This window comes from Ahaetulla prasina, chromosome 10 (assembly GCF_028640845.1).
Source record: "Ahaetulla prasina isolate Xishuangbanna chromosome 10, ASM2864084v1, whole genome shotgun sequence".
NCBI lineage: Eukaryota > Metazoa > Chordata > Lepidosauria > Squamata > Colubridae > Ahaetulla > Ahaetulla prasina.
In genome coordinates, this window is record NC_080548.1 from 23557349 (window position 1) to 23569180 (window position 11832).

At 50.9% G+C, this 11832-nt stretch overlaps 1 protein-coding gene across 2 annotated transcripts in view; it reads right to left on the reverse strand.

Annotated features, from left to right (window-relative positions):
- Nucleotides 1-2329, reverse strand: part of LOC131204825 (IgGFc-binding protein-like) — a 29928-nt gene extending 27599 nt beyond the window's left edge. Inside the window, exons 1-3 of one of the 2 annotated variants that reach the window (XM_058196439.1) lie at nucleotides 2280-2329; nucleotides 1356-1561; nucleotides 539-589 (exon numbers count right to left, since the gene is read on the reverse strand). In XM_058196439.1, coding sequence (XP_058052422.1) covers nucleotides 539-589; nucleotides 1356-1561; nucleotides 2280-2314 — 292 coding nt within the window. In that variant the 5' untranslated portion in view covers nucleotides 2315-2329. Of the gene's footprint in view, nucleotides 1-538; nucleotides 590-1355; nucleotides 1633-2279 lie in introns of those variants that run through there. The other variant, XM_058196438.1, reaches the window with a different exon arrangement.
- Between the last annotated feature and the right edge of the window lie 9503 nt (nucleotides 2330-11832).

Consider the following 11832-nt stretch of genomic DNA (forward strand, 5'->3'; position numbering starts at 1 on the left):
GGAGGAGAGGGAGGGAGAGAGAGGGTGGGAGGGAAGGAGAGGGAGGGAGGGAGGGGGAGAGAGGGAGAGAGAGGGAGGGAGGGAGAGACAGAGAGGGAAGGAGAGATAGGGAGAGGGAGGGGGAGGGAGGGAGGGAAGGAGGGAGGGAGGGAGAGAGGGAGGGAGAGAGAGGGGAGAACAGACATACTAAGATGGATGTCTAAGATCACCCAATGACCACAACTTTGTCAAAGAGTTGTTGGGAGGAGCGGGAAACGAGAGAGAGATCCAAGATCACACAATAACTTTTTAGGATCTCTCCAGTCCTAGTCTAATATCTTAGTGTGGGCTTTCATATATTGGATAAGTCTAGCCAATTATGGTTCGTTTGAAATCTGGATCGCCCCAGTCCTGACGCCTTCAGCACAATGACACATTGGCTATCATCGGTCAGGCTGTGAGGGAAAGAGAACAAACACACAAACAAAACAGATGGACGTGGATGGCCTGGCCTGGGATTTGAGAATGAGCTTCCTCTGTTGGGTTGGGGTTTACTCACCCTTTTGCAGCATTAAGGATGAAAGGAGTAGCAGCGGTAGCAGCCCCATCGCTATGGGACACAAAAGGAAAATAAGAAGAAATGTTAAATAGGATGTGAAACGGAACTAGGGCCATTGGCTGGTATAGAGATGCCTTGATGAAATGCTAAATTTATATAGGTTTATTAGGCAGAAGTCAACAGGGCAAGCCTTTCCCATTTGTTTGGTTATCTCCCCCTCCCCCTCCCCTTCCCCACCTCCCCTCCCCCCAAAAAATAAATACAGTTCAAAATTTAGCACTAGTTTTGGCACCCATGAAAGCTCTCCATTTCGGTTTTCTCTGGGCGGTAATATATATATTTAATCTCCAGACCTTTCCAAACGGTTAAGGAAGAGATAGGCAATTTCTCCTATACAATTAGAGAAAAAAAAATAATCCCCAAGCAAGTAAACAAAGCAAAATTTTCTCCTCGCAACAGGATCCAATATCTGACTCAATACTCTGAGGCAGACAGCCAATTTCCTTAGGTGATTGAAAAGAACCATTATTTCCATTTAAGGAAGCTTGTTAGCCTATATTTGTGTACAGGTAAATCTAATGAAACCTGTTTCACAAGACGCAAGAGAAGAAAGCCAGTCTATTCTTCAAAAACGAATTTAACTCTCTCTCTGTGTGTGTGTGTGTGTGTGTGTGTGTGTGTGTGAGAGAGAGAGAGAGAGAGAGAGAGAGAAACAGAATAAGCTCGGTCATCCCGTCATACAGATACAAGCTACGTGTTGCATAATGGAGAATACGAAACGCACAGGACAAAAAAAAATATCTGTCGCAACTCTTACCTTCCACCACTGAGGAGATTTCTCTGGGTTTGAGGAAAGAAAAGGAGCACTTTCTGTGCTCACTTTCTTCCTCCCCGCCACTGTTTCCTCTTTTATAGGGAGCAGCATTCACAGAAACGGGAGGGGAAAACACCCACAAGGTCAAAAACAAGACAACCACTAAGGTTGCTGCCAGACAAATGAAGAGACCCAAAAGGCTGCAGTTACTGGTAGGGGAGGAGGAAAAAAAACTCAGAAGGGATTGTGTTGAATTTATTGCCATCATTAATCACCGCAAGATATATTTTGTATGGTTGATTCAGCCGTCCAAAACTTGGATCACAATGTTATCTAACCCTTTTGTTGAGTGGTGTATGGCATCCACCATGAGGCTCAAAGGCCTGCCGATGGCCCTTTCAGTGTTTGACTTTGGGTAACGGCGGCATTTTAAAAGTGGTTAAAAAGCACTTTGTGGGTTTTATTGCTAAGTAGCAAGCTCTTGCCAAAACCCTGTGCAGGATTTGTCTTACCACACAATTCCCCAACCTTTCTGGCTCGGCAGATCTTTGCGGGCAGCGGCCGGGGTGAAGGGAAGTTAGAAGGGATGGTTTTGCGTGCTGCACACGGGCCACTTTCACAGACGCAGCTTCACGTGCACACCCGCCCACCACTTCCACCGGGTTGCAGATTGGGAGCTGGGGACCGCTGTCTTACAATGATCAGTGGTAGAAACCAGGGGTGGGGCTGCTGGAGGTTCGCAGGGGTTTGGGAGAACCTCTAGCTAAGATTCTGTGCAGTTCAGAGAACCCCCAAATCCCATTCCTAGCTGGACCCACTCACCCCTCCCCTCCCCTCCCCTTCCAGGAGTCCCCAGGCGGCCCATTTTGGATGCAGGTAAGTGCAGGGCACGCATGTAGGCTCGGGGAGGACGAAAAACAGGCCTACCAGAAGTTCAAGCCTCCGGAGCCTGGGGAGGCCATTTTTACCCTCCTGGATGCTTGAGAAAAGCCTCCGGAGCCAGGGGAAGGCAAAAACGTCCCCCCTGCTGTGGTGAAGGAGGCCGACTAGGCCACGACCATCATGGCCACGCCCACCCAGCATCCGGGCAGAGAACCCCTTGCTAAAAAAATGTAACCCCACCTCTGGTAGAAACAGCACCCAATAAACTTGGATGGGGTTTGAAGAAAGGATCCAATCAATCATTTCATGATAATTTTTAATGTAGTGAGTCACTGGATCTAGTCTTAGGAGACCAAGTATACTTGTGCAATACAGTTTCAAAGCCAATTACATAGGCAATTATTTAGCCCCAAGGCTAAAAATGCAAAGTTATCTTTATATTTTTAATAAGTAGAAATCTACACATTAATTATACACTGGAACCGTAAGGAAGTTCCAGGAATCTTACCTGCCATTGAAGCATCAGATCTCCTTGGTAACCTGATACTGTTTACCACTATTTACAGTAGTCTAATCATCTATGATTGATTTGAAACTAAAGAGGGTTATGAAGGAATTTTTCACTTATGTTCAAGAGTTTCCTTTCTGGCTGTATTTTACTGAAAGCAGATTTGTCTCAAAGACTCTCCTTTCCAGAGAAGTAAAGAATGAGTTGTATGTTAGCTTTTCCCACACATTATAACCCATGGGTGTAATATAAATATCTGCAAAAGAAAAAGAAAAAAAAAACCATTGTATTTTTCTGCAATTGTAGCACTTGGTTGATAAGAATTTCTAATTGCAGATGGGGTTCAGAGGTGGGTTTCAGCAGGTTCTGACCAGTTTTGGAGAACTGATAGCGGAAATTTTGAGTAGTTCAGAGAACCGGTAGTAAAAATTCTGACTAGCCCCGCCCCCATCTATTCTCTGCCTCCTGAGTCCCAGCTGATCAGGAAGAAATGGGCATTTTGCAGTATCCTTCCCCTGGATTGGGGTGGGAATGGAGATTTTACAGTGTCCTTCCTCTGCCACGCCCACCAAGCCACACCCACAGAACCGGTAGTAAAAAAATTTGAAACCCACCACTGATTGGGTTATAAGGATTTTCAACCGACAGATAGGAGCCCGATGGCTCGAGTGGTTAGGACACTGGGCTGAAAGTTAGCAAAGCCACGTTTGAGACCCAAGTGCTGGCGTGAGCTCCCAACCTTTATTCCAGCTATTGCAGGGGGTCATGAAAGGAATCTCCAACTGGGCACCTTTAGGCAATGATGATGTCTAATCTTTTCAACCCAGAAGCACCTTGATGCTTCTGACACAAATGCAACCCCCCACCCACCCACAAATTTAAAAAAAAAGGCACACTAAATAGATAGAATATATAGTAATGGAACAGGAAATAATGCAACTCTCCTTCAAGAATTCAAAACCATAACCGAAGACTTTAGTGTTGACTTAAATATAGCTTCTCTAGACAAAAGGGGTAAAGTAAGGAAGACGTAAAATGTAGAGAAGATCCAGTGGAATTTTGTCAAGGAACAAATCTAACCAGAGTTCTCATGTGAGGCGCAAATAATTAGACTTAAATTATATTTGCGATACTTCATGCAAAGACTTTGTCTTTTGGAGAAGTCTAAAATGGTTGGGAAAGTGGATGAAAGAGGGGGAAAAGGACAACCAGTAGCAATAGCAATCACACTTAGACTTATATACCTCTTTACAGTGCTTTTACAGCCCTCTCTAAGTGGTTTAAAGAGTCTCTTGCCCCCAACAATTTTGGGTCCTCATTTTACCCACCTCGGAAGGATGGAAGGTGGAGTCAACCCTGAGCCTGGTGAGATTTGAACTGTCAAATTGCAGGCAGCCAGCAGTCAGCAGAAGTAGCCTGCAGTACTGCACTCTAACCACTGCGCCGCTGTGTCTTATACTCACCAGTATCGAGGTGAATGGACTCAGTTATAATGGCAATTTGTGTACCATTGGAAGATCTGAAGGATCAGGTTGGGAACAATCTTCAGATTGCCCTGAAGAAAAACATATCTGTGGTTGCTAAGTGTCAACACCAGTTTGATGGCTTGCCATCATCACATGGAAGCCATGCTGATGTTGTGACCAAGGCCCAAGTAGGTAGTAGTAAACGCAATCGGTTCAAAAACAAACAGACTTTATTAGAACAGCTAAGAATTAACTCATTCTCAGCGTCGTCCAAACTAAATCAAAGCAAATTCTTCATAACACAATTCTTTAGTCTTATCACCAACCTTGGTCTAATTAGGCAAACTACCAAAGGCTTTTCTTGGCAAAAGTTCAAAAGCAGAAGAAGCTGACAAGAAATAAATGCAGCAAGACAAGGAGCAATTCTATCAACGTTATTTTCTGGCAAAGAGCCCAAATGCCGTTGCTGGTCTTTTAAGCCTTATGGAAGGGGCCAATCATCTCTTGGCCCTACTCCCGAGTTGTCCTCTTTGCTTTAGCTGCTCTTGCCTTCTGGCAGTTCTTCTCATGCGTGCATTAGGAACAGGCTCCTCCTGTTCCTCTGCCTCACTACTGTCAGCCTCTGGTGGCTCTGGAGTCTGCACCCCACTCCCCGATGGCCCTGGCCCCATCTCTGCCTCTGACGCAGAGCCCTCATCCGGGCCTTCCCCAGCCTCCAGGACTGGCCCACACTCTTCCTCAGCCTCATCGCTGTCTGATTCCGTTTCCAGCTCTGGTGGACCACAACAGGTAAAGGCAATGATTCTGTTCCTACATGCCAACCCAACCATGACTTTTAAACCCTTTGCTTCACCAGGGTGTTAAAAACCTTTCTCTGTTTACTCCAGGATGTAAATTCTACTCTGCCTTTAGATTCTTATCGGGATGCTTTTAGGAATGCCGTGCCTTCTAAGATGTTCCAGGAGAGAAATCTACAAGGCTTTGAGTATTAATGCTACTTCTTTTTAATGCTGCAAACATTTATGATTACCAATAGCACGTGCTCTGATTGAGTTGAGAGTTTGCCTCGTTTATGGCATATGCAGCTTAGTTTGATGCCAAGGGGAGGAGTGAATGTCCTACACCAGGCCAAAGCAGAGCTATCTTTATAAGTTTATGAACTCTCTTGTCCTGAGCTCAGAGCAGAGCCAACATGTATGCAGGATAAGAAAATCACAAAGAGAGGCAAGGAGAGTAAGCTGAAAGTTCTGGTAATTGCAACAAGTAGAATAGAATAGAATAGAATAGAATAGAATAGAATAGAATAGAATAGAATAGAATAGAATAGAATAGAATAGAATAGAATAGAATAGAATAGAATAGAATTCTTTACTGGCCAAGTGTGATTGAACACACAAGGAATTTGTCCAGTGGTGAAATCCAAATTTTTTTACTACCGGTTCTGTGGGCGTGCCTTGGTGGGCATGCCTTGGTGGGCATGGCAGGGGAAGGATACTGCAAAATCTCCATTCCCACTCCACTCTGAAACCAGCCAGAGGTGGTATTTGCCGATTCTCCGAACTACTCAAAATTTCCGCTACCAGTTCTCCGGAACCTGTCAGAACCTGCAGGATTTCACCACCCCGGAATTTGGTGCATAAATAAATAAAGTTCTGATAAATAAAGCAGAGAAGAAGGAGAAAGTTACTGATTTTTCAAGCTGATTCATGGCTACAGACAAGATTTATATTTCCCAGAAGCAAGCCTTTGTATAAAGCTAAGTAAGCAAAAGGGGACGCGGTGGCTAGGACATTGAGCTTGTCGATCGAAAGGTCGGCAGCTCGGCAGTTCGAATCCCTAGTGCTGCCGTGTAACAGGGTGAGCTCCCGTTCCTTGTCCCAGCTTCTGCCAACCTAGCAGTTTCGAAAGCATGTAAAAATGCAAGTAAAAAAAAATAGGGACCACCTTTGGTGAGAAGGTAACAGCGTTCCGTGTGCCTTTGGCATTGAGTCATGCCAGCCACATGACCACGGAGACGTCTTCGGACAACGCTGGCTCTTCGGCTTTGAAACTGAGATGAGCACTGCCCCCTAGAGTCGGCAACGACTAACACGTATGTGCGAGGGGAACCTTTACCTTTAAGAAAGCAAAGAAAGGAATTTGAACCTAGTTTCTCCAAATCAGTGCTTTGCCAAGTCCAGTTGTGTGCTCCCAGGGCTGTGTGTGTGTGTGTGTGTGTGTGTGTGTGTGTGTGTGTGTGTGTGGAGCTAGCTTTGCTTGAGCAAAGCAATGAAGCTTTACTGTTGGTCTGATTTCATTCTAATACCAAACATCTGGGAGAGAAACTTTAATCCAGCCTGCAACAAGGTTTGATACATCTGGCAAGCAAATAAATCAAGACAGTATTTTCAGGAGGGGGGAAAAACACCAGGTAAAGGATCTTTAAAAGGGCTCCAAGAAGAGATTTCTCTCATCTCTTGGAAAATTTGACTTTTTCAGACCCATCATACTATCTGGTATGCTTATTTTCATCACCTCAAGCAGAGCCGGGATGCTACTGTTAGATAGCATCCAAAATTCAGGTACATAATGGGTTTCTGGTGCAATCTGCTACTTTTCTCTGCCTGGCTTTCATCCCAATAGGTGTTCTGTTTCCCTTCCCCCAATACTCCCAGCAAAGAGTCCGTCAGAGGCCTTCCTTTTTTTTCCCTTTTATTTACATAGATACATGTCCTGGCCACGTCTACCCACGGGCCTGCCAAGTTTCTGGAGATAACGAGGAAATTATAGATAAGGCCAGAATTACTCACGAATATATTCTTCCCTCCATGAATTAGCTTGCGCCAAATTCATTGCTTTGTCCGAGACAAAAAACCAGGAAGTCCCGCCTCCTATTTATAGTCTCTGCAGATGTCACTGCATGACAATTATGACTTGGCTTTGTCCCAACTCTTCCGCTGCTGCGCGATCAAGCCTTCGTAATCTTGCGTCCCTCCAAAACTGTTCTTGGGCGTTGCCAAATCAGAAGAAGGCCGGGAGAATCAGGCCTTGCCGGCCCCTCCCTTTGAGTGGGTGCCAGGGAGGAGAGGGCTCAAGAGAAGCAGGGCTTGCCAGGTCTTCTCCTCATTTTCTGAATCATCCGAGTCCAGGAGTCTGGGTCCAGGAACCTGGGTCACAACACTATCCCTCACCGCAGGGCCCTTCCCCCGGGGCTGACGATCGGGATGCGGTCGGGCTGGGTTCTGCTCATGGAAGGCCTGCACCAGGTCAGGGGCATGAACGTCGGAGGCATCTACCCAGGAGAAATCAGTCCCGTATCCCTTCCACGCGATCAAATATTGGAAACGACCCTTTAGCCAGCGAGAGTCTCGTACGCTGTGGACTTCGTATTCCTCCGACCCGTCCTCGGCGACAGTGACGGGTGCTGTTGGGCACCGAAGGGGACTCGGTGTGGCCTCAGGAACCAGAAGGGACCGGTGAAAAACGGGGTGGATCCGCATGGATCGTGGCAGGGTCAGTCGGTAGGCTACCGGGTTGATGACTGCCTCGACAGGAACGGGCCGATGAATCGGTGGTCCAACTTCTTTACCGGCGGTCGGACGGGAGGTGTTTGGTGGAGAGCCACACCCGGTCTCCAACTGCCAGCGGGGGCGTTGCCCGTCGGGAGCGGTCAGCGGACCGTTTGTAGTCCTCCTTTGCCCGATTCAGCTGCTGACGTACCAACTGTTGGACCGCATGCAATTCCGTCAGGAAGGTCTGCGTTTCGGGAACAGGAGAGTCCGGTGGTGCCAGAGGGAAGAGCCGCGGATGGTACCCACATTGGCAAAGAACGGGTCATCTGAGTAGAGGTGTGCTGAGAGTTGTTAAAAGCAAACTCCGCCAGAGACAGGTAGTCGGCCCAGTTGTCCTGTTGCTGGTTGATGAAGCAACGGAGATACTGTTCCAGTATACCGATGACCTTCTCTGTACCCCCGTCGGTCTCCGGATGGTGCGATGACGACAGATATACCTGCACCTCCAACGCGGCCATCAGGCTCTTCCAGAAGCGGGCTGTGAACTGAACTCCAGCGGTCCGAAACCACCCTGTCCGGTAGACCATGGAGGCGGAAGATGTGCTGCAGAAAGAGGCGGGCGTTTTGCGGCTGTGGGCAGTCCGCGGCATGGGATGAAGTGTGCCATCTTGGTGAGCATGTCCACCACCACCAGCACCGTGGTGAACCCAGAGGACGGCGGCAGGTCTGTCAGGAAATCCATAGAGATCGCCCCAGGGTCTGTCGGGTGTCGGCAAGGGTTGGAGGAGCCGGGAGGGGCCCCGTGGCGGTCTTGGCTTGCCGGCACGTACGCAGGATGTCACGTAGGCATGTATATCATGCCGCACTCGGGCCACCAAAAGGTCCGTGTCACCAGGTGGAGGGTCTTGAAGAACCCAAAATGTCCTGCTGCAGGGTTGTCGTGGCACTGGGTCATGACGAGGGCTCGGAGTGGTCCTGCGGGCACATATAATCGCCCCGAAACTTGAGTAAGTCCTCCTCCAAGGTCCAAGGAGGCGTGGGGCCCACCTCCGCTCTCCTTTGCTGCGACCAGGCGTCCTGGCGCTGCGCCTCGCACCTGGGCCCGCAAGTCCACTGGCTCCGTGCTGCGGCCAAGGCTTCTGCCGGCAGCACTGTCCGTGGAGGAAGGGGTCCTTGGCGCAGAGGTACTCTGGCTTGCGGACAGGGCATCCGCCCTCCGGTTGTGACCGCTGGGAATGTAGGTCACGCGGAAGTTGAACCGGCAAAACAACGACCACCGGATCTGCCGCTGGTTTAACTTCCGAGCTGTGGTGAGGTGCTCGAGATTCCGATGGTCCGTTCGGACCTCCACCTGATGTCGGGCCCTCCAGATGGTGTCGCCAAGCCTCGAATGCAGCCTTGATAGCCAGCAACTCTTTTTCCCAGATAGTGTAGTTGCGCTCGGAAGGTTGAGTTTCCGGGAGTAGTAAGCGCAGGGAAAAGTGTGCCGCCATTCGCCGGAGCCTGTAGCAGCACCGCTCCCAGAGCCACATTGGACGCGTCCGTTTCCACCACAAAAGGCCGGAGCGGGTCGGGATGCCTCAGGACGGGTTCCGTGACAAGGCTTTCTTGAGGGCTGTGAATGCTTCTTGCTGCGGGGACCCCACGAATGCAACCTTCTTCCTGAGGAGCTGGGTAAGTGGAGCTGTCAGTGTGGCGAAGCCGGGATGAAGGTCCGGTAGTAGTTGGCGGCCCAGTAGGCGCTGAACATCCTTCACCCGACGAGGGCTTCCCAGCTACACAAAGCTTCTACTTTACATGGGTCCATGGCTATGCCCTCGGGCGAGATGATATGCCGAGGAATTCTATGGAAGTCCGGAAGAAGACGCATTTCTCCAGCCGCATTGAGTTGTTGCTCCATAGCGTTGCAGAACCAGACTGGCGTGTCGAAGGTGGCTTTCCTGGACCGGGAGTAAATCAGGATGTCGTCGAGGTAGATAACCACGAACCGATCCAACATGTCTCGGAACACGTCGTTCATGAAGTGCTGAAAAACGGCGGGAGCATTGGTCAACCCAAATGGCATGACAGTGTATTCGTAGTGTCCGTATCGGGTGCCGAATGCCGTCTTCCATTCGTCTCCTTCTCGTATCCGCACCAGGTTGTAGGCCCCCCGGAGATCGAGCTTGGTGAAGATCGTGGCCTCCGCAACCTTTCCAGTAGCTCCGGGATGGCGGCGGGGGTAGCGATTCCGCACCGTAATGGCGTTTAGCCGCGGGTAATCACAGCATAGGCGCAAGTCCCCTGTCTTCTTCTTCACAAAGAGGACCGGGGCCGAGAGAGGGGACTTTGAAGGCCGGATGAACCCTCGGGCCAGGTTTTTGTCCAGGAAGTCCCTGAGGCGGCCATCTCGGGCTCCGACATGGAATACAGGCGTCCCACAGGCAGTGGTGCGTTGGGCAGAAGGTCCACGGGGCAATCGTAGGGCCGATGCGGGGGTAGTCGGTCCGCCTCCTTCTCGCTGAACACGTCGGCGAAGTCCGTCAGCTCAGGAGGCAAGGTGATGGCAGCGGTGGGGCGTTCTGGCGGCACAGGTGTGGCGGATGTGATCGACGCACTGCAGACTCGGGAAAGAGATGGCGTTCGCGACCAGGCCACCTGAGGATCGTGGGTCGAAGCCAGGCCAACCAAGGACCAAGGGAAAATGAAGGTCCGCCGTGACATAAAACTGGATCGCCTCCTCATGGTCCCCAATAGCCAGGCGCAAAGGCTGGGTGGCGAATTTAATGGGGCGGACACCAGTTCTCGTCCATCAATTGTCTCTACCGGCAGCGGAGGGTCCACCGGAACCACGGGGACCGCAAACTGGGTCACAAAGGCCTGGTCCATAAAGTTTGTTGTGGCCCCTGAGTCCACCAGCGCATGCGCCTGGAGCCCGTCCGACTGGTTCCCCAACCATATCCGTGTGTCCAGAATCAGATGCCGAGGGGGCCCAGAGTCTACTTCCGCAACGTCCAGTGGGGGCTTAGTACGTGCCCGACCTAGGGTTTCCCCAAGGTCGGGCCTGCTCCGTTTCCGATTGGTCACGCTGTGATTCGGGGACGGCGTGCGTGCCCGCCGCTTTCTGGGGCAAGAAGCGGCGAAGTGGCGGGCTCCCACAGTACAGGCACAATCCCCTTGGCGCCCGGTTCCGCTCCTGGGCTGTTAGGCGAGGTCTGGCCGCTCCCAACTCCATGGGCTCTTCCGCAGCGGTTACAAAACGGGGCGACCCTGGGTGCTGGTGGTGCAGGAAGTGGGGTGCAGATGTCGACGGAGGGTCCCGGGGTGCGACGGGACGGTCGCCGCTGCAGACGGGCATCGAGGCGGAGACAAAGGGCACCAAGTTGTCGAGGGTCCGCGGCGCCTCCACGCGGGCCAGCTCGTCTTGCAATTCCTCTGAGAGTCCCTCCTGGAACGCGCCCACCAGCGCTGCATCATTCCAGTCAGAGTCCTGGCACAAAAGGCGAAATTGGCGATGTACTCCTGCAGGGGCGTTTCCCTTGACGGAGTTCCTTAAGGCGCCTGGTTGCCGTCAGCATTCGAACGGGTCCTCATACATGGTGCGAGGTGCTGCCAAAACGCTGTTGGTCCGCCAGCAGGGGCTGTCCTGGAGCAAGAGGGCGTGGCCCATCGAGCAGCCGAGCCGGAAAGAAGGTTAATCACGAAGGCCACCTTAGCCCGGTCGTCTGGGAAATCCTCTGGCCTCATAGCCATGTAGGGCAGGGACTGTCCCAAGAAGGGCGGGAACATCTCGGGGTGCCCAGAAAACTTATCCGCACGGTTATCGGGCACTGGGGCGGAGGAGGAGGAGTGGGAGGATGGGGGGGGGCTGCAGGCACATTCCTGGCAGCAAGTTGGCCTGCCAAGTGAGCCACTTGCTGCTGGAGCTGTTGATTAGCCGCGTGTAGCTGCTCTAACTGCTGCTGTACCTGCTGCTGATCCATCTTTGGTGGGAGATGTTTTAGTCAGGTCTTGGACAAAATGTTCTGTTTCCTTCCCCAATACTCCCAGCAAAGAGTCCGTCAGAGGCCTTCCTTTTTTCCTTTTATTTACATAGATACATGTCCTGGCCACGTCTACCCACGGGCCTGCCAAGTTTCTGGAGATAACGAGGA